This window comes from Coffea eugenioides, chromosome 3 (assembly GCF_003713205.1).
Source record: "Coffea eugenioides isolate CCC68of chromosome 3, Ceug_1.0, whole genome shotgun sequence".
In the NCBI taxonomy this organism is placed as follows: Eukaryota; Viridiplantae; Streptophyta; class Magnoliopsida; order Gentianales; family Rubiaceae; genus Coffea; species Coffea eugenioides.
In genome coordinates this window covers 47,802,024-47,825,216 of record NC_040037.1, presented here as the reverse complement: position 1 = coordinate 47,825,216, position 23,193 = coordinate 47,802,024, and the positions used below count along the sequence as shown (strand labels likewise).

The 23,193-nt window shown below is 34.9% G+C and overlaps 1 protein-coding gene across 1 annotated transcript; it reads left to right on the top strand.

The window, feature by feature from the left end:
* Nucleotides 1–433: 433 nt before the first annotated feature.
* Nucleotides 434–22,448, top strand: LOC113766786 (probable disease resistance protein At5g43730). Its single transcript, XM_027310938.1, has 5 exons — nucleotides 434–479; nucleotides 13,668–15,996; nucleotides 20,845–20,920; nucleotides 21,060–21,277; nucleotides 22,185–22,448. Exons 2-5 carry the CDS (start codon nucleotides 13,669–13,671, stop codon nucleotides 22,446–22,448), a joined length of 2,886 nt encoding a protein of 961 aa, XP_027166739.1. The 5' UTR covers nucleotides 434–479; nucleotide 13,668.
* The last annotated feature ends 745 nt before the right edge of the window (nucleotides 22,449–23,193 follow it).

Genomic DNA, 23,193 nt, shown 5'->3' with positions numbered 1-23,193 from the left:
TTATTATTTTTTATTATGCAAAGAGAAGGGCATTTTCTTTTAAAGTTTTTTAACTTACTAAGTTGGTTTAATGGTAGGATAAATTATCTAAAAAATAATTTTAGGGGATAAATTGATAATGTGACTATATTTTATGGGGATAAAGTGATAATAATTTTAAAGGTTAAACATGTCTTTTCACTTTAATTAACAAACTCCATTAAGTTTGACCATTAGTCTTGGGGGTAAAGTGACTAAAAGATAACGTTAAGGAAGAAATTGATAGTAGCACTAAATATTAAGGGGGTAAACTAATAATAACCCTTAATCTCTCTGGTCTTACAGCGTTGACTCCAAGACTCAATTATTTCACTAAGTCTTAGCCTCTTTGCAGTTTTCTACAAAAGGATTTTGGAATGGGATCCTTGAGTACCTCCGTGGGCAATCTGCTGCGCAATATTGGTTCAGCACAATAGTCCGGCAATTTGCTTCAAGTTCAGGTGCGTGTGCAAGCTTTCCAAATACTGTTTGCTTAATTCTTTAATTCCGTAGCATAGCGTATTCTTTAATTCATTTATGCTATTTAATTTTGAATTTAAGTTTGTATTTGTGAAGTTATTAACGTGTAGCATTGAAGTGATGACTATGTCAGAAATTCGAAAAAAAGGAGAAAGAAGAAAGATCAACGATGAAGATAAATAGAAACAAAGGCAAAAAGGGGAAAAAAAAAAAGAAAAGGAAAAGATGGATGAATAGTAGACACCTAGGGGTCTTTTCATTTAAAATAAACTCTAAACATGTCTGAGGTGATATTCTTCTCTTTCACGATGATATGCTTTTACATGAACTAAGGTATTGAAAAAAGAAAACAATAAAAAGTATTGATGCATAAGGACATGTTTTTCTTTTACATTGTTTTAACAACACAAGTACAAAAGAATATAAAAACCACGATAGTGCACGGAGTATCTTTTTCGTTTAAATTGCTTCGGGGAGTTTTGCACAAACTTAAAGCTAGAAATTAAGTGAAATGTCCTTACTTTTGGGGAGTTTTGCAGTACCTTTTAAGGGGTTCAATATAAGTAATCCGTTTGGTTTGGCAGTAGCAATAAACGTGTATAAATGGAAGGGATAAAGTGGCAAAACAATAATGTTAGGGACTATAGTGCCAACTGGGAAATTAACAGTTTTATATCGGTGAAAAATGAGATTATAATTGAAACATAATCAACCCTCATTTTGTTTTCTCCCAGGTTGCCAAAGGTGGGTCATCATCTATAGACTTAACGTACTAGATGATTTTTTAGTTCAATTATTGACTAATAATAAACTGGAAGAGAGATAATCTATAATTTAGTCCATGCCAAAAATGAGATGTTTCTTTCTAATCAAATATATGAAGGCTATAACAACCATTGGTGAATTGTCAAATTAAACCAATAACATGCTTATGCTAATTAAACAAAAGATTATTTTGAGAAAAGTAGTTAACCCTTGCGTTATTTCGAAGTTGCCAATGGTGAACTACAATTTATAGACTTAACTATAACCCCTTCAGCTGGATTTGGAAAGTTAATACCTCCTCAAAAGTCAAGCATTTCCTTTGGCTAGCCTCCCAGGATAGACTCCCTTCAAAAAGTCTTCTCACACATCGCACAATTCTTTCTGAAGCCTCTTGCCCTTTTTGTGAAGCTCCTTCTGAAGATTCGAATCACGTACTAAGATTTTGTCCCCAATCAACCGCCTTTTGGCTTAAACTCACCCATCCCTCCCAAACCCCGCTCCAAACCAACTCGGATTTCTATTCCTGGATCAAGGATGGATGCTCGTCCAACATTCCTTCCCCTTTCAACCTTATTCCTTGGGGAACCATCTTTAGCTTTGGTTGTTGGAGCTCTGGCAAGCTCGCAATGCCAAGATCTTTCAAAAAAAAATTTGATGATCCTATCAAGTTTTGCCTCCACCATGCTCATGAATTTTACCTACTAGGGCCTGGTTCTCACATCTCCACATCCCCTAGACAAGAAAAATTCATCAGATGGATCCCCCCTGCTATAGGTTTTGCCAAACTCAACACTGATGGTTCGTCTCTGGACCAACAAACTAGGCAGGAGTTGGTGGTATAATTCGTGACTCAAATGGGTTATGGATTGCAGGCTTTGCAAGAAATTTAGGCTTCTGTTTAGTTCCTTCTGCTGAATGCTGGGCTCTTAGAGAAGGCTTACAGCTTGCAAAAAACCTCAACATCCAGTCTCTCGAAGTGGAGATGGACTCTTCCATTATCATCTCCTTGTGTAAGTCAAGTAATCTTATTTCTCATGAACTTTCGCCTATTATTCTTGATTGCAGAGAGCTGTTGACTACATTCCAGAAAGTATGTTTTCACCATAATTATCGAGAAGCAAACAAATGTGCAGACATCCTTGCCAACTGAGGAAGAAGCAACACTCAAGACTTCACTTTTTTTGAATTATGTTCTAATTTTGTACTTCCCTTACTTTTGCAAGACTTAAAGGTGGTTACCACCCCACGGATGACTGTACCTTAATTTGCATTCTGTTGACTTGACTTTATTTTAATGCATCTTTATTTACCAAAAAAAAAAACAATTTATAGACTTAACGTATTCAATAATTCTATAGTTCAATCATTTGTAAATAATAAGCCGGAAGAAAAGTACTCGACATATTAATCCGCGCAGAGAAAGAAATGTGGTCTTCATGAAATGTTTAAATGCCGGAACAACCATTGATCAACCATTTTATCGACAAAAACTCTTTACGCTAAGTAAACAAAAGGGATTTCAGAATCCAAAATAAACTATGAAAGGATGAAAGGATAGGGTGGTGTGCGAAAAAAATAAAAGTGAGATTGGTAAAATTTGACATTTTGAGTTTTGAAAATTTGAAAGAAATTCAATTCTGAAATCGTCAACGTCCAATTGATTACTATTTCAAATTGAAATCGTCAATATCGTCAAAAAGCCAAGTATATTCCAATCCCAAATTCTGTTCCCAATTTATGCATTCTTCAATAATCTGAGATCGAAGTAACATAGTGAAATAACTAATTTATTTTTGATACATTATTAACGCAAGCTCGTTTAAGCTATTTATACTTTAATTTTAGTTTTTAGTTGCTCAAAAAAAAAGGAACCTTGAATTTTAATTTATATTGGTGAATTTGTTCACATATTGCATTCAGCTAACGGTTATATCCAGATTCCAAATCAAGAAATGAGAACGAAGAAAAATCTTCGATGAAGATAAACAGAAACAAAGGCGAAAAGAAAAGGGAAAGATGGATGAATTACATATCACTATGGGCCTCTCTTATTTGAAATAAACTCGATACATGTAAAATGTATGGAAAAAGAAAAGCAAGGAAATAATAACAGCAGTATCGGTGTAAACGGACATGTTTGGCTTTTAATTTTGTTTTCACAACACAATTATACAAGAAAAGAAAACCATTGTAGTGATAGGGGTATCTTTGTCATTTTGATAGCTTTGACAACATAAATATGTTGACTAATGATTAAAATGGGTTAATTGATACACACTTGAAAATAGTTATTAAAGGGAAAATTACACTATTCTTTAGGGTGTAATTTAGTTTAAGTACCCCCATTTAGCCTAGGAGTAGATATTCTTTTTTTTTTTTCCTTTTTTTACAAAAATTTCAATCCTCAAATAATGAGTTTGTATTAATGGAAGGGGTAAAGTGATAACACAACAATGTTAGGACTACGATGCAAAGTTGCAAATTGACGTTTTCTTATGGTTGACAATTAGGCCTGTCAGACCCGGACCAGGATCGGACCCGTCAAATTATTCCGGGTACGGGTAAGGATTTAATTATGTTACACGGATCCGGATCCGGATCCGTTTTGTGAAACAAAAAAATGGGGCGGATACGGAATATAGTATTCCAACCCATATCCGATCCGGATTCGGATATAAATGGATTAATAATTTAAAATATATATATTTATCAATATAATTTGATTAGGGTGATGTATTTGAGTAAGGTTAATTTGATTTTTTTTCTTATTTTTTTTTTTGTATTAGTTAGAAATTAGTTTACAAATATATTTTTTTCTAATTTTTGTTAGAAATTGTAAGTTTTGATAGTTCTTTTTTGGGTAGACCCAACCCGTCGGATTTGGATCCGGAACATAGAATAGAAGACTCGTCGGATAAACGGATCGGATCCGGATCCGGCTAGAATTCATTATTCCGAACTCGGACTCGGCCCACTATTGACAATGACATTATTTTGAAAACATTAGATAATTACCCTCATTTTGTTTTCATGTTGCCAAAGTTGGGCCACCATGTATTAGACTTGCCGTACTAAATAATTCTTTAGTTCAATTATTGACTTAAAATTAATTGGAACAAAAGTAATTAATTATAATTTAGTTCCTGCAAAGAAAGTGATGCTGCCTTGATAAGGCCAACAACCATTGATAAACTATCAAAACAAAAAACATATTTGCTAGACAAAAGGTTATTTTGAAAACTAGACTGAGTGCGTTTGGATAGTAAATTATTTGAGATAATTTTTTTAAAAAAGGTTGTTTGGATAGGAGTTTATTTGGATGATTTATTTGAGATAATTATTGTAACACTTTTTATGATGTGATATATGTGAGATAAAAAGGTGATTGGGAAGATAAAAAGGTAATTAAAATTTGTGAAGCAAATTATTTTATTTAAAATCATCTAAATCCAAACAAACCTATTGTAGCACTTTTTTGATGTGATATATGTGAAATAAAAATGTAATTAAAAAATATATTGATGATGCAAGTAAATTAATTTGTGTAAATAAGATGAAAATAATGTGTAATCCAAACATAATCATATATAGTACCCTACAAAGAAAGAGCAAAGTGCCACAAATCCCCATGATCTATTGTTTTAACTACATTGAAACCTTTTGGGGGTAGCAACTTACTGATTTGGATACAAGTGATCCTCAATTAGGGAGGGAAAACCAAAACACTTGTAGTAGATGATATGCCCACCAAAAGAATGAAAGCATTATTGTGTTTGGAAGGTAGATTATTTGGGATTTTTTGAAAAAAATATCAAAGTATTTTTTAATATGATATATGTGAGATAAAAAAAATAATTGAAATGTAGCACTTTTTTGATATGATATATGTGAAATAAAAATATAATTGAAAAATATATTGATAATACAAGTAAGTTAATGTATGTAAATAAGATGAAAATAAAATGTGTAATCCAAACATTATCATAGTACCCTACAAAGAAAGAGCAAAGTGCCACAAATCCCCAGGATCTATTGCTTTAACTACATTGAAACCTTTTGGGGGTAGCAACTTACTGATTTGGATACAAGTGATCCTCAATTAGGGAGGGAAAACCAAAACACTTGTAGTAGATGATATGCCCACAAAAATAATGAAAGCATTATTGTGTTTGGAAGGTAGATTATTTGGGATAATGTTTTGAAAAAAATATTAAAGTATTTTTTTAATGTGATATATGTGAGATAAAAAAATGATTGAAAAATGTATTAAATGACGTAAACAAATAAAAAATAGTAAATAATTCACTATCCAACCTGTGCAGCACTAATCTTTTTTTATTCAAAATTGCGGATGATGGACCTTAATTTCTCTGGCCTTACAGCGTTGACTCCAAGACTCAATGGCTTGGCCGCTTAGCAGTTTTCTGCAAACGATTTTGGAATGGAATCCTCGGTGAGCAATCTGCTGCGCAATATTGGTTCAGCACAATAGTCCGGCAATTTGCTTCAACTCCAGGTGTGTGTGCAAGCTTTTTAAGGTTCAGCTTAACATTTTTTCCTTCTATCTTTCCAAATACTGTTGCTTGATTCTTTGATTCCGTAGCATAGAGTATAATTAGTACTTTAAATGATCTCATATATTGTAGCTTCAACTCCTGCTGGGAGCTTTTAATTATCTTTAGCTGTGGAGTCAACTGCCTGTCTTCTTGGTCTACCTCAGATTGCTGGTTAAGCAATTATGAGGGATTCGGGACTATAATTGTAGTCACAAATCTAATCGTAGCATCGAATTAATCAGTAGTTGTTCAAATTTATCTTTCAAAATGAAAAGAAAATACTAAAATTCGAAAGGAGCAGTTTAGATCGAGTCCTATTACTAGCGGCCCGATCTGGGCTGGGCGTTGCTATTTGCAGTTGAACCGCTGACTGTACTCAGTCCAGTTCATGTACATATACCACTTTCTCATGGTGGAAATTTGGTAAACAAAAGTTTCTCCATCAAATCAGTTGTTTTTTGGTCGAAAATTGTTTGGTCATTAAAGCAAAAGTGTTGAAGGACTAGTCAAACTAGGACGTAGGAGACTGTATGGTGGGAAAAGAGAGGAAAGATCAAAATATATTGTGTGAAGGTATATAGAGGTTGCTTTTCTTTTGTTGTGGATTGATTTCTTTTTGATTGTTAGCTATCAACTATTACGACAATCCTGACGAAGAATAAGTATGTCAAGACTTGATGATGATGGCTTCTAATAGTTCTTCACTTCTTTTGCTCCTTGCTTTACCTTAACCAGCTTATGGAGCAGCGGTGAAAGTGTACTTTATGGTGTCATATAATCACCGACTCTGAAGTAGAAAAGTTTTGTAGTATACCATGAGCTTCATGATCAGTTGTTTGATAAGAAATGAAACCGTACTTAAACAGGGACCTAGGGCCTGTTTGGAGTTGCAGTAGCTTTCTGAAAAGCACTTCTCTAATAGAGTTTTTAATAAAAGTATTTATTAACTGCTTAAGTGCTTTTAAATATATTGTTTGGAGACATAATTCAATAAGTACTTATTGTATTGGATAATGTGTAATTTGAAAATTTTTAAAAATGTTTATCTTTTTATTTGGTTCATAATATAGGATAAAATGATTAAATTTAATGTTTTATTTTTTAAATCACAAAAGCTATTCTAAAAGCACCAAATTTGAGGTTTTGCTACAACTGCTTTTAAGACCACAGCTCTCCTCCTAATTTTATGGGATGATATTCACCAAACACTTTAGAAGTACTTTTAGCACCTACAAGTGCTTTTTTATCAAAAGCACTGGAACCCCAAACGGGGCCTTAGACGCAGAAAACTGGACAGAGGATCCAAAGCCGCAGGGCTTTGATGGGTCTCTTCTTCTTTGCCAATAGTCAAAGCAAAATTTCAGACTTGAAGATAAGTCGAATAGGGGAGCAAGGAGCTGTGAATCAATCATTGAGGGTGTCATGTGTCAGTGTTGATATTATGAAGAAATTGAAATTGAAGAGAGATAGAAGAATAAGGTAGATGAAAGGAAGAAGTTAGAAAAAAGAGGTGAGTTGAGAGAGCAATTGGAGAAAGAATTATTATTGCATGAACAAATTCAGATACAATTTGCCCCGACTCTTCCTTCAACTAACCTTGGTATTTAAGGACTAATGCAGCTATTACGGTGGCTATTCTGTAACTATCCAATTACTGCAATTAAGTGGAACACACTCCCTAATGCACAAAATGACATCATTTCACCCATTGTCCATGACAATTTCCCTCCCCTTAAGACTGAACCTTGTCCTCAAGGTTTGAAGTCAGGAAACTGATTGGTGATGAAGGACAAGTCCTCCCACAAAGCTCCCTCAAAGCTCAATTGATTCCATTTAATCAGAAGTTGGTTTGTGGGCTGAGAATTCCTCAAAGTAGCCCTTCTTTTAAGCACCAATTCAGGCTCCAGTAAATAACGATCATCAACATCAAATTCTAGTATGGTAGGCTTGAATGGCGCTTCCTTCCTTCTTGTTTAATAAGGAGAGATGGAATACTGGATGTACCTTAACTCCGGGTGGAAGCTTCAGCTTATAGGCCACCTTCCCAATCTTTTCAATCACCTTGAAAGGTCCATAAAACTTAGCAGCCAGCTTCAAGGATTTTCTGAATGCAATTGAGTGCTGCTTGGAAGGCTGGAGCTTCAGGTATACCATATCCCCCACTTGAAACAACTTCATCCTATTTTGTGCTTTGGTCAAATTATCTTTAAGAGTCTGGATGATTGAAAGTCTATCCTGCATCCAATTATTGGTTGCAGGAATAACTGAGTCATGAAAAGGACATAATGGTAAGTGGAGGGGGCTCATATCCATATAAAGCCTGGAAAAGAGTCATTTTCAAACTATTGTGAAAGTTGGCGCTGTACCACCATTCAGCTAATGCAATCCATTTGCTCCAATTATGTGGCCTTTCTCCTGTCATACACCTCAAGTATACTTCAAGACACTGATTAAGCCTTTCACTCGAACCATAACTTTGGGGATGGAAAGCTGTACTATAATTCAATTGAGTGCCCAGTAGTCTAAAGAGCTCCTTCCATAATATACTAGTGAAGATCTTATCCCTGTATGTCACTATAGACTCTGGTAATCCATGAAGTCTGTAAATTTGGTCCAAGAATTTCTGTGCTACAAGTTCAGCAGAAAAAGGATGTGTCAGTGGGATGAAATGCCCAAATTTAGTCAGCCGATCAATGACTGCTAAGATTTTGTCAAAACCATCAGACAAGGGCAGTTTCTCAATAAAATCCATCGTAATATGTGACTATGCCTGTGTAGGAATAGGCAATGGTTGCAGCAACCCTGTATAGGGGACATTTTCAGTTTTGTTGCGTTGGCAGACATCATATTGTCTAACAAAAGTCACCACTTCTTGCTTTAATCCTGGCCAGTAAAATAGAGTGTTGACTTTCTGTAAACACCCTAGTTGACCAGAATGTTCTCCTCCTGATGAGGCATGTAACTATTGAATGATATGAGTTCTGAGATTAGCAGAATTACCCGCATAAATTTTGCCATGAAACCTGAAAATGCCATCTTTGTAAGAATACTGTGGCAAGGTTGCTGGAGCAATCACCAACTGAGCTATCAGCTCCTTAGCTTGTTCATCCTCTAAGTAGCTATCCATAACTTTTTTCATCCAATCTAGCTGAACAGAGAATATCATCATAAGTCTTTCATTCTGATTCTCATTTCCTTCCTATTCAACCATTCTTCTAGACAATGCATCTGCTACTTTATTTTCAAACCTTTTTTTATATTGGATTTCATAATCCAACCCCAGCAATTTGTAAGACACTTGTGTTGCAAGGAAGAGGTCAACTTCTACTCAAGGATATATTTAAGTGATTGATGATCAGTTTTAATCACGAAATGATATCCCATCAAGTAATGCTTCCACTTGGTCAAGGCCAGCAATAAAGCCATCAATTCTTTCTCATATATGGAGAGCCACAAGTTTTTGGCACTCAGTGCTTTGCTTAGGAAGGGAATTTGCTGTCCTTCTTGTATAAGCACTGCTCTGAGGCCAACCCCAAAGGTATTTGTTTCCACGACAAAGGGTCTACAGAAATCTGGAAGCCTTAAAACAGGTGCTAAAATCACCACTTTATTGAGCTTTGTAAATGCTAATTCAGCTTCCTTTGTCCATTGAAATCCATCCTTTTTAAGTAATTCAGTGAGGGGTTTGCAAATGAGGCCATAGTCTTTGATGAATCATCTATAGTAACCTGTAAGACCCAAGAAGCCTCTTAAACCCTTTACATTCATTGGTCTGGGCCAACTCACAATATAGTCAATCTTCTTGTTATCCATCTAAGTATTGCACTTCCTTCTGAGCAAATGAGCATTTGGACTTCATGACATGTAACTGATTTTCTTGTAGAACTTTCAGAACCATACTCAGATGCTGCACATGAAGCTCCAAGGTGGGACCATAGATGAGTATATCATCAAGGAAGACCAGTACAAACTTCCTTAAAAATGGTTTGAATATTTGGTTCACTAGCGACTGAAATGTGGCTGGAGCATTAGTGAGTCCAAAGGGCATTGCTAAAAATTCATAATGGCCCTCATGTGTTTGAAAAGTAGTTTTGGGCACATCTTGTGGCTTGACTCTGATCTGGTGGTACGCTGAAGTGAGGTCTAGTCTAGTCTGCCATTTAGCCCCATACAACTCGTTCAGCAGCTCATAAATATTAGTATAGGATAGTTATCCTTGATTGTCAGTTTGTTGAGAAATTTGTAATCTACACAGAACCTCCAAGTGTGATCCTTCTTCTTAACCAACAAAATAGGAGATGCATAGGGGCTATTGCCATGTTTAATGATCTCATTTTGCAGCATCTTGGTAACCTGAAACAGAGTTTCTCAGATTGAGGATATCTGAATGGTTTCAGTTATTAAAGGTTTTGCCCCTGGTTCCAAGTTTATCTGATGATCAACAGTTTTTTGTGGGTAGCCCTCTTGGTTCTTCAAATACTGAATTGTATTGATTGAATCACAGAGGGTATATTTTAGTTGATGACATCCTTTCCTTTCTCTTCTGACATAACACAACATTCTTGCATGAATCTGCTATATTCTTTTAGATCCTTCCCTCTTATCAACCTTACAAAAGCATCATCAGCCCATCCATTTAAAGTAATCAGCTCTCCTCCTTGTAACATGTGAATATTCAAGTGATGGAAGTCAAAGATGATGTAAGCAAGAACATGCAGTCAGCACCCAAAATTACATCTCAACCCCCCAAATCCATTACTTACAAATCATGACAGAAATTGTATTCTTGAATCTTCCATCTGACCCGTGGACAAATAGCTGCCCATAATACTACTTCCATCAGCCATAGTAACAGTAAAGGGATCAATGAAGATATAATCCAATTGCGATGCCTGAGACAGTTTATAGCTTGCATAACTGTTAGTACTACCAATATTAACCCAAATGTGCATCCTGGTTTCTTTGAGCATGCCTTCAATAGTAATGATTTTTCTTTTAAGGGAATTTGATAAAGCATGTAAGGAAGCGTCAGTTACCTCCCCAGGATTTCCGGTTTTCTCATCTTGCTTCATCCAAGAATTCTTGCTCTTCCTCCTGTGGCACCATGAAATTTAGATGCTTCATTCTGCACTGGTGGCCAAATCCATATTTTCTCCACATTTGAAGCACAAGCCTGTGTTCCTTCTATGCTATATCTCCTGATCAGACAACCTCTGCACATCATTTGGATGGCGGATGGCTTTTTTGGGTTTGGGAATAGCTGGCACCTTGTGCTGGTTAGAGGATCCAGCAGTACCCACCCCGTTTCTAATCAAGCCAACCTGCCACTCCCCATGGTTCTTGACTGGAATCTTTTGCTTCTTCTGTCCCCCAAGGTTTACTTCTTCATCATTTTGCTTCCTTCAAGCCATTATAAAACTTGAAATGAAATACAGCTCAAAGAGTCTTGGATCCCTTGTCAGCATTAATGCTTTTAATTCTCCAAATCTCTCGTGATATTCCTCAACTTCTCCTTGCTGTGATAATTTATTAAATTCCTCCACTTCATCACGTATGCCCTTATCCCCAAATCCAAGGGAACCATATTTATGCCTTATCTTGAAGGAAGACTTCTATCGCATCCACCTTTATTAACTCAGGAACTTGATAAAATGTGAAGTACTTGTTGCATTTCCTCAGCCATTCCCTTGAATTATTTCCTGAAGAAACAACTCAATTCAGCTCTGGTTTGGTAGGGAGTGTTGAATTTCCCAATCTTCTTCTTCTTGTTTCCTGCCATTGCTAACTCCTCCTCACACGTTAGCTGGGAATGCAAGTGAGGAGTTGGTAACAGGGGTGTTTGCGTACTATCATCTGATCTTCTTGAGCTTTCACCCTGTTCAACATCCTCATTATAGTGTTCATGCCAACTATGAGAGAATCTATCTTTGAATCAAACATATGCTGTTGTTCTTCCATTTTTCCTACCATCGAGTGAAGTTTGGAATCCATCTTCTTGTTCTGCACCAGCAACTAAGCCTCCATTTGGAGCTGAAATTGCATCCGTTGCTGTTGCAGATTCTCCAAGGATTCTTGAAATTTCCCATCCTGCTTCTTGATCTGTTCCTCCAAATGCTTAAACCTCGTTCCGTCTGACATTGTAGAATCTTATCAACACTTTTGCAGATCCAAGAATCAACCAGCTCTGGTACCAAATTGTCATGAATCAGTGTTGATATTATGAAGAAATTGAAATTGAAGAGAGATAGAAGAATGAGATAGATGAAAGAAAGAAGTCAGAAAAAAAGGGAGAGTTGAGAGAGCAATTGGAGAAGGAATTAGTATTGCACTTTAGAAGAGAGAGAGAAGGATGAATGAATTCAGTTACAATTTGCCTCGACTCTTCATTCAACTAACATTGGTATTTAAGGACTAATGCAGCTATTACAAGTGGCTATTCTGTAACTAACTCTCCAATTACTGCAATTAAGTGGAATGAACTCCCTAATGCACAAAACGACATCATTTCACCCATAGTCCATGATAGAGGGCTGGAATGGGTGGGGAGCAGAGAGGGAGCATGGGTGCATATATATGGAGTATGGACTGGAGTGTGTCCCATTTATTTTTTCTTTTTCTAATCATAGGGAACTTCAGGTCTACAAAGGGAAAAAAGGAAGGAAGAGGAGTTACGATTCGAATTAGGGATTCCGTGATCACCTATCTAATATCTCTATTAACTAAATTGGGTTTTTAGGATGTTCCTTTCCTTTCATTGGTACTTAGTTCTAGAAACCAACATTGTTGATGTATAGTCTGATTATAGAAAATAGAATGATAATTGTAATATTCTAATCAACTCGAACAAAATAAATTTAGAGGAGTATATGACGACATTAGAAATGAAATAAGAGATTAGTTTTATTTGTATTTCACAAATCTAATGTCCAGGAAGTGTCAGCGTCATTTTTGTTCTTTAAATGCATTCAAAGAAACTTTTACCCAGTTAAAATGCCTATTAAATTGGTTAGGGGCTAAGTGTAACTAAAGTGGATTCAAGAAGGCAATGTGGAAGTAACTAATTCAGGAGCTTGAGACAAAAGAATGACTACAAATTATATCTTCTAAACAAGAAAAGGGGAAAAGTGACATGAATGCCAGGCCAAAAGTAAGTTTATGAATGCCGGGCAAAAGTAAGTGTAAGTGTTTGTGCTTGTAAAAATATATTTGTTGGCAAAATCAATGTGCAATCTTATATGTATGTATGAAATTCCGTATATGTGGAAGTGGATATTCTAGCTAAGGTCATGTAAACTAATTGAAAAAAATTTTTGGATTAAATTATCACTTGATTATAAAGTTCAGTGATTCAATACATTCTAACTTGTCTAAAATTCATATTTGAGTTGCTAGATTTTAAATACTCATTGACAAAAAACATCCTATTCTAAATTTATTTAAAGGATAAAAAAAACAAATCCTATCCTCTTATGTTCTGTGGAACATAAGTTATTTAAAAGAATAAGACTCTGATTGTCTCCTGAATTCCCTCCCCCCGGATTATTTAGTGTATAGGTAAATTTTCAAATTTCCACCCAACAATAGATTTGTTAATACTTCAATTCTGTATTGTTCAATAAAATTAATTAGATAAGAAATGTAACTTTAATTAGGAATAAGAACTTGAGTAATTACCTAGCGAAACAAAAATACAAACAATCTGCAACACCAAAATATGTTCTGCATATATAAGAGCAACATACCCGTGCTTGGCGGTGTTTGGAATCATTGAATAGATTTATATGATGAAAATGTGTAGTCGGTCAGATTTTGGCATAGGATTGCTCAAGATGAATTTGCAGTTTGCAGGATGTCAGTTCCAAAGCCAGTTGGGCCATCCGTTTCAGCTGCACACGGGACTTCTGCAGACGTCTTTCTGCACAAAAATCACAGGAGAAGGCATGTCATAGATTTACCCCACAATTTTAAAACACTAAAAGATCAAGTGGATAGTCTCCGTGCACGTTGGAAGGTCGTCAGTGACGATATAAATCATCAATCAGCGACCAGGCAGAGAAACGATAATCATGGAGCTTGTCATAGTGAAATAGAGTGGATATTGAAATATTACCAAGAGAATATTGTCAACCGGTACAAAAAGCTAGTTGGAATTGAATCAGGTGGAAACCAAACCCCAGTCCATGAATTGTCAGCCGCTTCCAAAGGTTGGAAGAACAAATTTCGTAACCCAACATTCTACAAGCTTGCAAAGCTGGATAAAGACGTTCTCAAGTTTGCGACTGAAGTCACCAATCTGGAAAATAAGATTACACTTGAGCATGTTACTAGTCGGATAAATCCAGAAATTGTTGTAAGACAGAGTGCTAAAGAACTAACTCATGTGCCTTCACATCAAACGGTCCTTGATAGCCTTTTCATTGATGGCCTGGTGCGCTGCAAGAGGATTATCATCCACGGAGAACCACAAGTTGGAAAAACAAATATTTTGAGAAACTTGAATAACCGGTTGGTTCAATGCCCTCCTGGCCTGGAATTGGACTATGTCATTTGGGTGACCTTTCCAACTCATCTGCCGGAGCCAGAGGACATCATCACTGACATACAAGACAAAATTCTTCAACGTCTGGGCTTAAATGGGCAGAGCAGTGGAAGTGGGAAAAAAGTAGTAATATTTAGAGCACTGCATGAGAAATCATATTTGCTGCTTTTTGACGGGTTCTCTTCCTCAATTGAGCTTGAGGACATTGGAATCTCTGAAGAACATGTGCACGGGAAAGTCATCATTGAAGCTAAAGATCCATATCTCCTGAGGAATTTTCCAGTCGACAAAGCAATCAAATTAGAGAGGTTACCACCCCAAGATTCAAGGAAATTGTTTGATAAGATCATTGATGATGAAACACTTTGTGAACAAAACACAGTTCTAGCTGACTTGATTGTTAAGGAGCTTGGTGGGCTTCCAGGGGTGATCACATCTGTAGCTGGGCAGCTGAAAATTAATAAACGAGTACAATTTTGGGAAGGTATGATTCGAAGATTGAAAGCAGATATTTGGGACAATAATCTTCTGGAATTGGCAGGTTTGGCAGCAGTAAAATTGGCTTTTGATACAGCTTATAGTAAATTGAAAGAGAATGATCGAAAGTGCATACTTTATGCAGCATTGTTTCCAAAAGACTTCACAATTCCGATAGATATTTTGGTCGAATGTTGGAAAGCTGAAGAGTTTCTATGGTGTCCTATTCCTACACTCTCTCACGCACGAAGAGAAGGAGCGTGTGTACTCAAACAGCTGATTGAGCTTAATCTCTTAGAGAAGTGTTTTGAACACCATGTCAAGATGCCAATAATCTATAGGAGACTTGCACTTGAAACACCTTTCCCTGGGGAGAAAAATGCAACGTCCTTTGTCAGGTCGGGTCCAGAGATAGACAGACACCTAAAAGACAAAGAATGGGAGATGGCCAGAAGGGTGTGTTTGATACAAAGCCAATTAGAGGAATTACCTGCGAGCCCGAAATGTGAGGGCATGTCAACACTATTTCTGCAACTTAACCCAAACTTGACAAGCATTGAGGAACCGTTCTTCAGAAGGATGCAGAACCTTCGAGTTTTGGACCTGCACAGCAAAGGAATAAAATTGTTGCCTCCCTCTATCTCCTACTTGATGTCACTCCGGAGTTTATACCTCAACAATTGCTGTGACTTAACCGTGCTGCCACCTGAAATAGTGAAACTCAAGAAGCTTGAAGTTCTTGATATTCGAGGCACCTCAATCCATTGTTTGCCCGAAGAGATCAGCAGTTTGTTTGGCCTTAGGTGCTTGAGGTTTTCATTTGTCCTTGAAGCATGCAATCCCAATCCGGAGCTAGAACGGACATGGCTGATATTTTCCCCCGGAATGTCTGACCAGCTTGACAAGCTCGAGGAGTTGACTATTGTCTTAGTAAATGGAAGCAATGACGGCATTGTTGATCGAATAAAGGCAGAGGTGCTTGAATTTGAGAACAAAAATAACCAGTTTAAGTTAATTCTTCATAGGCCGTCCCAATCAGTGGACCAAGGGAATCTCGTTCAACTAAAGGGAAAGGCAGTATACCTTCCGAATCCAAGTGTTCCTGCAAGTCATGCTCATGAGCCAACAACAGGAAACCAGTCTCCGAGATCAGACATCAAGGTAACCTTTTCATTTGAAATCTGTTGCACCTTTTCCAACACGAAAAGGGGCAAAATTACTTATCCTACAATGAAAATGTTTCTTTAATTTTTTTAAGGTATAATTTTTCAGAAACCTCCCCTTAGGTCTAGGTTTCTGACCGTTGCACTTGATGCCATAAAACTTTGAAAAATCTCACTTTTCTCTCCTATTTTAAACTTTTTGTAACTTAAAACCCACTTCAAAATATAATATTGAAAAAATTATTAGGGTTATTATCACTTTATCCCCTTAACTTTTGCTGCTACTGTCAATTTTTCCCTTAATGTTATCTTTTAGTCACTTTACCCTCAAGACTAACGGTTAAATTTAACGGAATTTGTTAATTAAAGTGAAAAGACATGTTTAACCCTTAAAATTATTATCACTTTACCCCCATAAAATATAGTCTCATTATCAATTTACCCCCTAGAGTTAGTTTTTAGACAATTTATCCTACCATTAAACCAACTTAGCAAGTTAAAAATTTTTAGAAGAAATTACCCTTCTCTTTGCATAATAAAAAATTTAGAGTGACTCTTCTCCTTTTTAGTATCAAGAAAAATAGTCAAAATATTAATTTCTTTCTTCTTGGTAATCTTATTAATATTGAAAAAAAATAGAAAGATGGAGAGGGTGAGGGGGAGAGAGAGAGCTCAATTCTTTTTTTAAAAATTACAAATAAGAAAGAATTAAATACTTTTATTATTTTAAAATTATTTCACTTTTTGGTTTACTACCAAATTTCAATTCTAATCGTGACAACCTTAAAGTAATACGATAATGTTAGACTTTTCTTTATTTTCTTTTTTTGCAAAATCTAATTTTTTGCCTCCTTCTTTTGTATCTCCTTTTCTTTTCCTAGTATTAATAAGTGTGAAAAATAAAAATTTGAGAAAATCCTTTTATATTTATTTTTTCGATCTCTTAAAGTGAAAAAAAAGAAAGAATAACCATTCCAACTTTTTTATTTTTAATTATATATAAAAAGGGTAAATATATTTAAAATTTTTTGATCATACTAGTTAGATTAATGATGAGATAAAATGTCTAGAAAATAATGTTAGGAACTAAAGTGAGTATATCACTATAATCCAAACGAATAAAGTGATAATAATAATGTAGTAATGTTATAAAATAAAAAGGTATTTTTGTTCAAAATTTCGTAACATGTTGAGTTGAATTGCTTATGGGGGTAAAGTGACTAAAAGATAACGTTAGGGAGTAAACTGATAGTAGTGATATAGTTTAAGGGGGTAAAGTGATAATAACCCAAATTATTATGGGAGGGAGAGTATAATTTCATTCCAAATTTGCCCTTTTCTTGTGATTTATGAATTTTCATAACACACCAAATTTATCTCTTAATTTTTGTCAATTGATTGATGTAATTCTTTATTGAAAAACTCTTTAATAGTTTTGTATCATTGGTTTAGACAAAAAATGTTAATTGCCTAAAATTACTAATGATTTACAATGCCCTTATATATTATTTTTAGCATGTTTTTTATTTTAGTTTTCAAGCTATCAGTATGGACAAAAAAATTAGAAAATTCAAAAAATATATATACAATTTATAAAACTTCTTAAACTAACTAAAAATACTTTTTAGTACAGAAAATATTATATTTGTAACTTGTAAAAACTTAAAAAATTTCAAATATTAACTGTTGATATTTAAAAACACACTATATTTTGTTCAATCGGAATAAACCCTCATGCTTTTTATTTCTGTTTTTATTCATTATTAAAATACACATGCTTTTGTAATAAAAAATAAGACAACAAAAGTAAATTTGTAATAGGATTATATTTAAGGCCTAGTAGAGGCTTCCCTACTAACTTTTCCGTAGTCCCACATCGATTCTAAGGGGTTTGGGGATTGGGTAGTTAAGTCCCCAAGATTGCCTCAAGAGGTGCCGGCTTTTGGGGTTAAATTTGGGATTAGGTTTAATTAACTAACTTCAAAAGTCTGATAAAAAAAAATAGGATTATATTTACACTCCTAAAATGATTTTTTTATATTATATATTAAAATGGGTTTCAAATTATACAAAAAGCTTAAATTAAGGGAGACAAGTGATAGTTTTCAAAGTTTAAGGGTGCAAGTGAAACAGTTAGAAACCTCAAGGGAGCTTTCAAAAATTATCCTTATTTAATTTGTTTAATATTTGAAAATTTGCTTATTTGTTACCCTTCCCCTTATATTCTTTAAAAGCTTCATTCTGTTCAAGTTTGACTTTTTACTTTGGATGCATTTGATAAAACTAAACTTTGAAAACTAAAATCTAAATTTGATATCTATCTAAATATATTAAACTACTAAATTATTAATTACTAAATTTAATACATTTGAATATGTATCACATTAAATGATAAATGAATAGCTTATGACCTATTGTTTTGAGCAAGTTTTGCTTAATAAATTTAGTATCACTCAATTAATTCAGATATTATATATTTGGTTAACAAATGTATTGAACATGCTAAGATATGAAACTATTAAGTTAAGTGTTGAATTGAGTTATCAAAGAGGGTAATATTTAAGTCCATCTTAGTAATGTTAAATTCCTATAAAGTAAAGGTAATTAAAATAAATTATTTCATATTACCCAAAACTAAGATGACTATAAATTGTTTCTTCAATTTTCATATTGTATATTGGAAAAGGGTGATGTCCTCCCATGTTAACGCTACCTCAATAAATTTTGTATGGGGAAAAATACAACTCTCCCTCTGATTTTTTTTTTTTTTTTTTAAATGAAGATCTCGCTTCAAGATTTAAGACTAACAAAAGACCTCCATCCTAGTTTGTAGTTAAACAAAATTACAAACCTTCCTGGTGTAAACTTATCAATGGGAGTTAACAACGTCTCACAATATCTCCATATGTTTTCCAAAATACTCGTTGCAGTGATAGCAAAACAACAGACGCTAGAATTTTGTCTTTAAAAATTTATTGGATTACCCATTGCATTTTGTCATAATTCTAAGCTTAGGCATGTACATGTAGATTTATAGATGAACAAGTAATATGTTAAACTTACCCAAAGCCACCTCCTCCTAATATTATTTCTTGTAGAAAAATAGTTTTAGGTTTACTACAATCTGAAGAAAACAATTACTCTAATTAGCAATAGGAAACCTTTGTATTATTTCATTTGTCTTTTGAATTGTATTTTGGCCTTGAGAACTATTTTGGTCTACTCTGTCTCATGTTTGGCCATGCTTTTTCGAAACAACAATCATCTGATTTCAGTCAGATTCTCTAATGCATTACAAGAGCATAAGAAGCACGGATGTTCTGGGAAATCAAAAAATAGGAAAGATGACCTAAGGCCAAAAAGAAAAAAATAATAATATAGAGAGACTAAGGAATAAAAAAGAAAAGTAATAAAGAAAAAAATAAAGTCTAGAGTAAATTTGTTTACATGCACTTGCTATTGATGATGATGGATAGAGAATACATGAAGGGAAGTCACTGATGGTAAGCAAATTTTGTTTATCAAATAATAGTCGGAGGTTCAAAGTTCAAATTTGAACCTCATGATTAAGAATAGGAACAGTATGGAAAAAGATGAGAGGATTTAAAAAAAAAATCTGTAGAAATGACAAAATTAAACCCTTCAAGTCTAGGTGCAATTTCGCAATACGCAAATTTATAATTTACTCAAAAATTTTTGTGACATTAACATTTTAACTATAGCATCTTTTTTTTTTTTTTGGCTTTTGTGAAAGAACATTTTACTATAGCATCAACATCAAACCCTCCAACAAATTAAAACAAACCTAAGTAAGAAATTGCTTAATGTGGTCCTTTATAACTTGTCCTCCGACCATATTATAGATGGCAGAACTTTCCTGGTAAACAATAACTTTAAAATCTACTGGCAAATGATAATTTCAAGCTGTCACATGGTCAAATCTGGTCTTGGGTTCCCACAAGCAGTGCTAGCACTGGTTGTACCATAAGAAAGCTATCTTCTGGAGCTGCTATTGATATCGAATCCACCATATTGTGTTGCTTTATTGTATTTGCGCTGTGACTACATTCGCTTCACTTTGCTTTCCTATACTAATTCCATATTATAAAACAGCACGAAACCCCATATAACTAGGTAGCAAAGCCAGAAATACGAAAAAGAGCTTAAATAGTTTTATTCTTGCAAAAATTATATGCACCCAACCGGCCCTTCTTTATCCCTTTTCCTTTCCTGAATTTGAGCATTGCATTTTCTTGTTCTCTGCTAAGTTTCTTCAAGAGGGGTTCATCTCATTTAGCTTCTTTTGTCCAAAAGGACTTGGTTTTTGGTTGGAAGTTCTCATTTTCCTGTCAGCAATTAGACTATATTTAAGGGCTCCTTGCATCTCGTTCTGTAACAAAATAGCAGAATGAGTAAACCGGACTTCTTGAAGACTCAGGTATTGTGTTACTTCTTCCCACGGGCTCTCTCTTATATTAGATTTAGGTTCTTGTTTTTGCTTTATTGTGCATGATTAAGTTTGTTGTACTATTCTTCCATTTTAAGATATGGTAATTGGCTATTCTTGTTACATGAAGTTATCTGGAGCAATATTTGTTGTTTCTTTAACTTTTTTGAGTGTTTGTCGGGAAAAATGAGAAATTTACTGCAAAGATTTCAACTTGGAAGGATTCTGGAGCTGTAAAAGCTAATCAAGACTATTTTTTCCCTCAAAGGGATGATTTTTAGAAAAAGAGAGCCAATAAATGTCTAGTTTGAGACCTGATGAGGATATTTTCTCTCGGAATGTAGAAAGATTTTGCACTTCTTTCTCATCTTCAATTTGCTTTCCACAAATTTCGTGCAGAGTTGTGTTCTCAGAATGAACATCCATTGTGATGGTTGCAAGCAAAAGATCAAAAAGACATTGCTGAAAATTGATGGTAAGTCACTCTTAGTTACTAATTAGCAATAGAATCTTTTAATAGTTGCTCAGAATAGGTAAATCTTGGGCAACTCTGTTCAAGTGCGTATGACCCCTTTGGACTCACTGCTGATTTTTTGGTAAATATGATTTTGCAGGAGTTTATGCTGTTAAAATGGATGTAGACCAACAAAAAGTTACTGTGACAGGAAATGTTGATCCAGCTACACTGATAAGGAAGCTTGCCAGGGCTGGAAAGCGCGCAGAATTGTGGGGAGCACAGAAAGGCGGGGGTGGTGCATTCAACTTGAACAACCAGGTCAAGAATATGCAAATTGATAACTTTAAAGGTGGGGAAGATAACACAAGACGGGAGGTTAGCATTATTTGCCCTTTTGTTTACCTCAAGATGGACTTCACGTGATTTTTTTCTCCTTCATATAAACTATTCAAATGTCTGCATCTTTTCTAAAGTTCATGATATTCAAACTAATGAATTCCCTATTTTTTGGGGTACGTATCAGAGATTCACTTTAGGCTGTAGGAAGTAGGAACATAATTTTGCACCCTAACATTACTTTTATATTTGTTTTATGGAATTTTCTATTTCTTCAATTTAATCCTTAATCTTTTACTATCGACCCAAATTTATTCTTCGAAATCTAACAAATCAAGTAGGCACTTATAGCAAAGTCATGTCTATTTTCTTATCCTTGACTTTCATACAATTACCACACTCACCAACCATTATTAAGAGAGAAAGACGTCATAGTACGAAACAAATGAATATTACAGTTCACCTAAATCACTAGACAAATAGAACGGTAATAAATTAACACGCTACAACATAATGGGGTTTTTTTAAATGGGTGCCTAATAGCACTCATTAGCATACCTAAAACCTATGTTTTAGACTCGGACTGGGTATCGATTCAGCTGAACTTAGGGGTCAAAGATTAATGGATTCGAATCGGATGATATCATAAATATATATTAATTATATATAATTAAAATAATATATAAAAATTCCCTTTAAATAAGTGATTTACAACTTTATATGCATATTTGATGAGTTTAGATTTAGTCCAAAAGAAATGCACTTAAAAGTTATAGGTAAATTTGTAGTTTAAAAAAATATAATGGGTGGATTTTGTACTTCTTAAAATAATATGGGGTCAAAATGTTAGCACTTAGCCGCCGCTCTAGTTCCTTTGCTTTTCACTTTATCCTGGTTCCTTCTTCTTCCTCCCATTCACTATAAATCTTTTCTTGTCCCCAAAAAGGGTGGGAACAAAAAGAAGCCAGGAAGAGGTGGTAGTGGTGGAGATAACAAGAAGAACGAATCAAAAGATGATGCCGTGAGAGACTACCCGGCTCTTCCCCCGCCACCAGGTATTTTGGAACATTACCCACCGGACTACCACCCACACTACCCGGCACCGATGCAATATCCGTACCCGCCACCCGTGCAGGCATACTACGCTGCACTGCCGGCAGACTACGCCGGGAGTGCGGAGGAGGATCCAAATGCTTGTGTCATATGCTAACTTCCAAGGATTAGATGAACTTCGAAGTCATGAATCATGAAAGTATCCCCCATTAGACGACGGCAATGCCAGTTTCATCTGTTATGCTTTTTAATTTTTGGGTGTCAATCCTAACGATAATTATTGTTAGGTTAGTGCGCAGTGGTATTTTAGAAGTCAAGAAGTGTGCTCCCAAAAACTGTTTTTATCTTTGTTATTTTCCCTTTTTCCTTCTCTCCTCTTCCCTTCTTTGCTGTTTTTCCTCCTATTTGATTTCAAATATTTCAAGAACTGAGTTGCAGGAAATCAAGTTAGAAATTTAGGGAATGAATTTTTTCTCTTGATCTGGGTTGATACTTCATTTCGCTTGGAGCTGGTCAAAGATCAAAAGATGGGAAAAAAAAAAAACCGGAAGAAGCAGCCAATATGAACTATGAAGAAGCAAGGATAAGGTACCATCGGCATTGGGATCTTTCCGATTCTAGCAGTTCTTGGTCAAACTTAAGTTTTGATTGAATTTGATCGATTTTTAGACGGGCAGTTTTTCAAAGAAATTCGGTTCGAATGCTTGGCTGGTTTTTGGTTCAATTGGTCGGATCGACCAGTTTAGTCCGAGTTTAAAAACATTGCCTAAAACCTATTATATAAACGAAAATACTAACGGTTATTACACATCCTTATAGTTATACACTTTTCCTAATTACAATTATTACTTTCGCTTGAATTTATATAATTTATCTAATTAATTTTACTTTTTAGAAAATTA

Bases quoted from the DNA above. Each gene is read 5' to 3' on its own strand.
- LOC113766786 (XM_027310938.1), top strand. From the start codon at position 13,669: ATGTCAGTTCCAAAGCCAGTTGGGCCATCCGTTTCAGCTGCACACGGG. The intron at 20,921-21,059 runs GTAAGTCACTCT...ATGATTTTGCAG, and splicing joins GACATTGCTGAAAATTGATG to GAGTTTATGCTGTTAAAATG. The intron at 21,278-22,184 runs GTTAGCATTATT...GTCCCCAAAAAG, and splicing joins AAGATAACACAAGACGGGAG to GGTGGGAACAAAAAGAAGCC.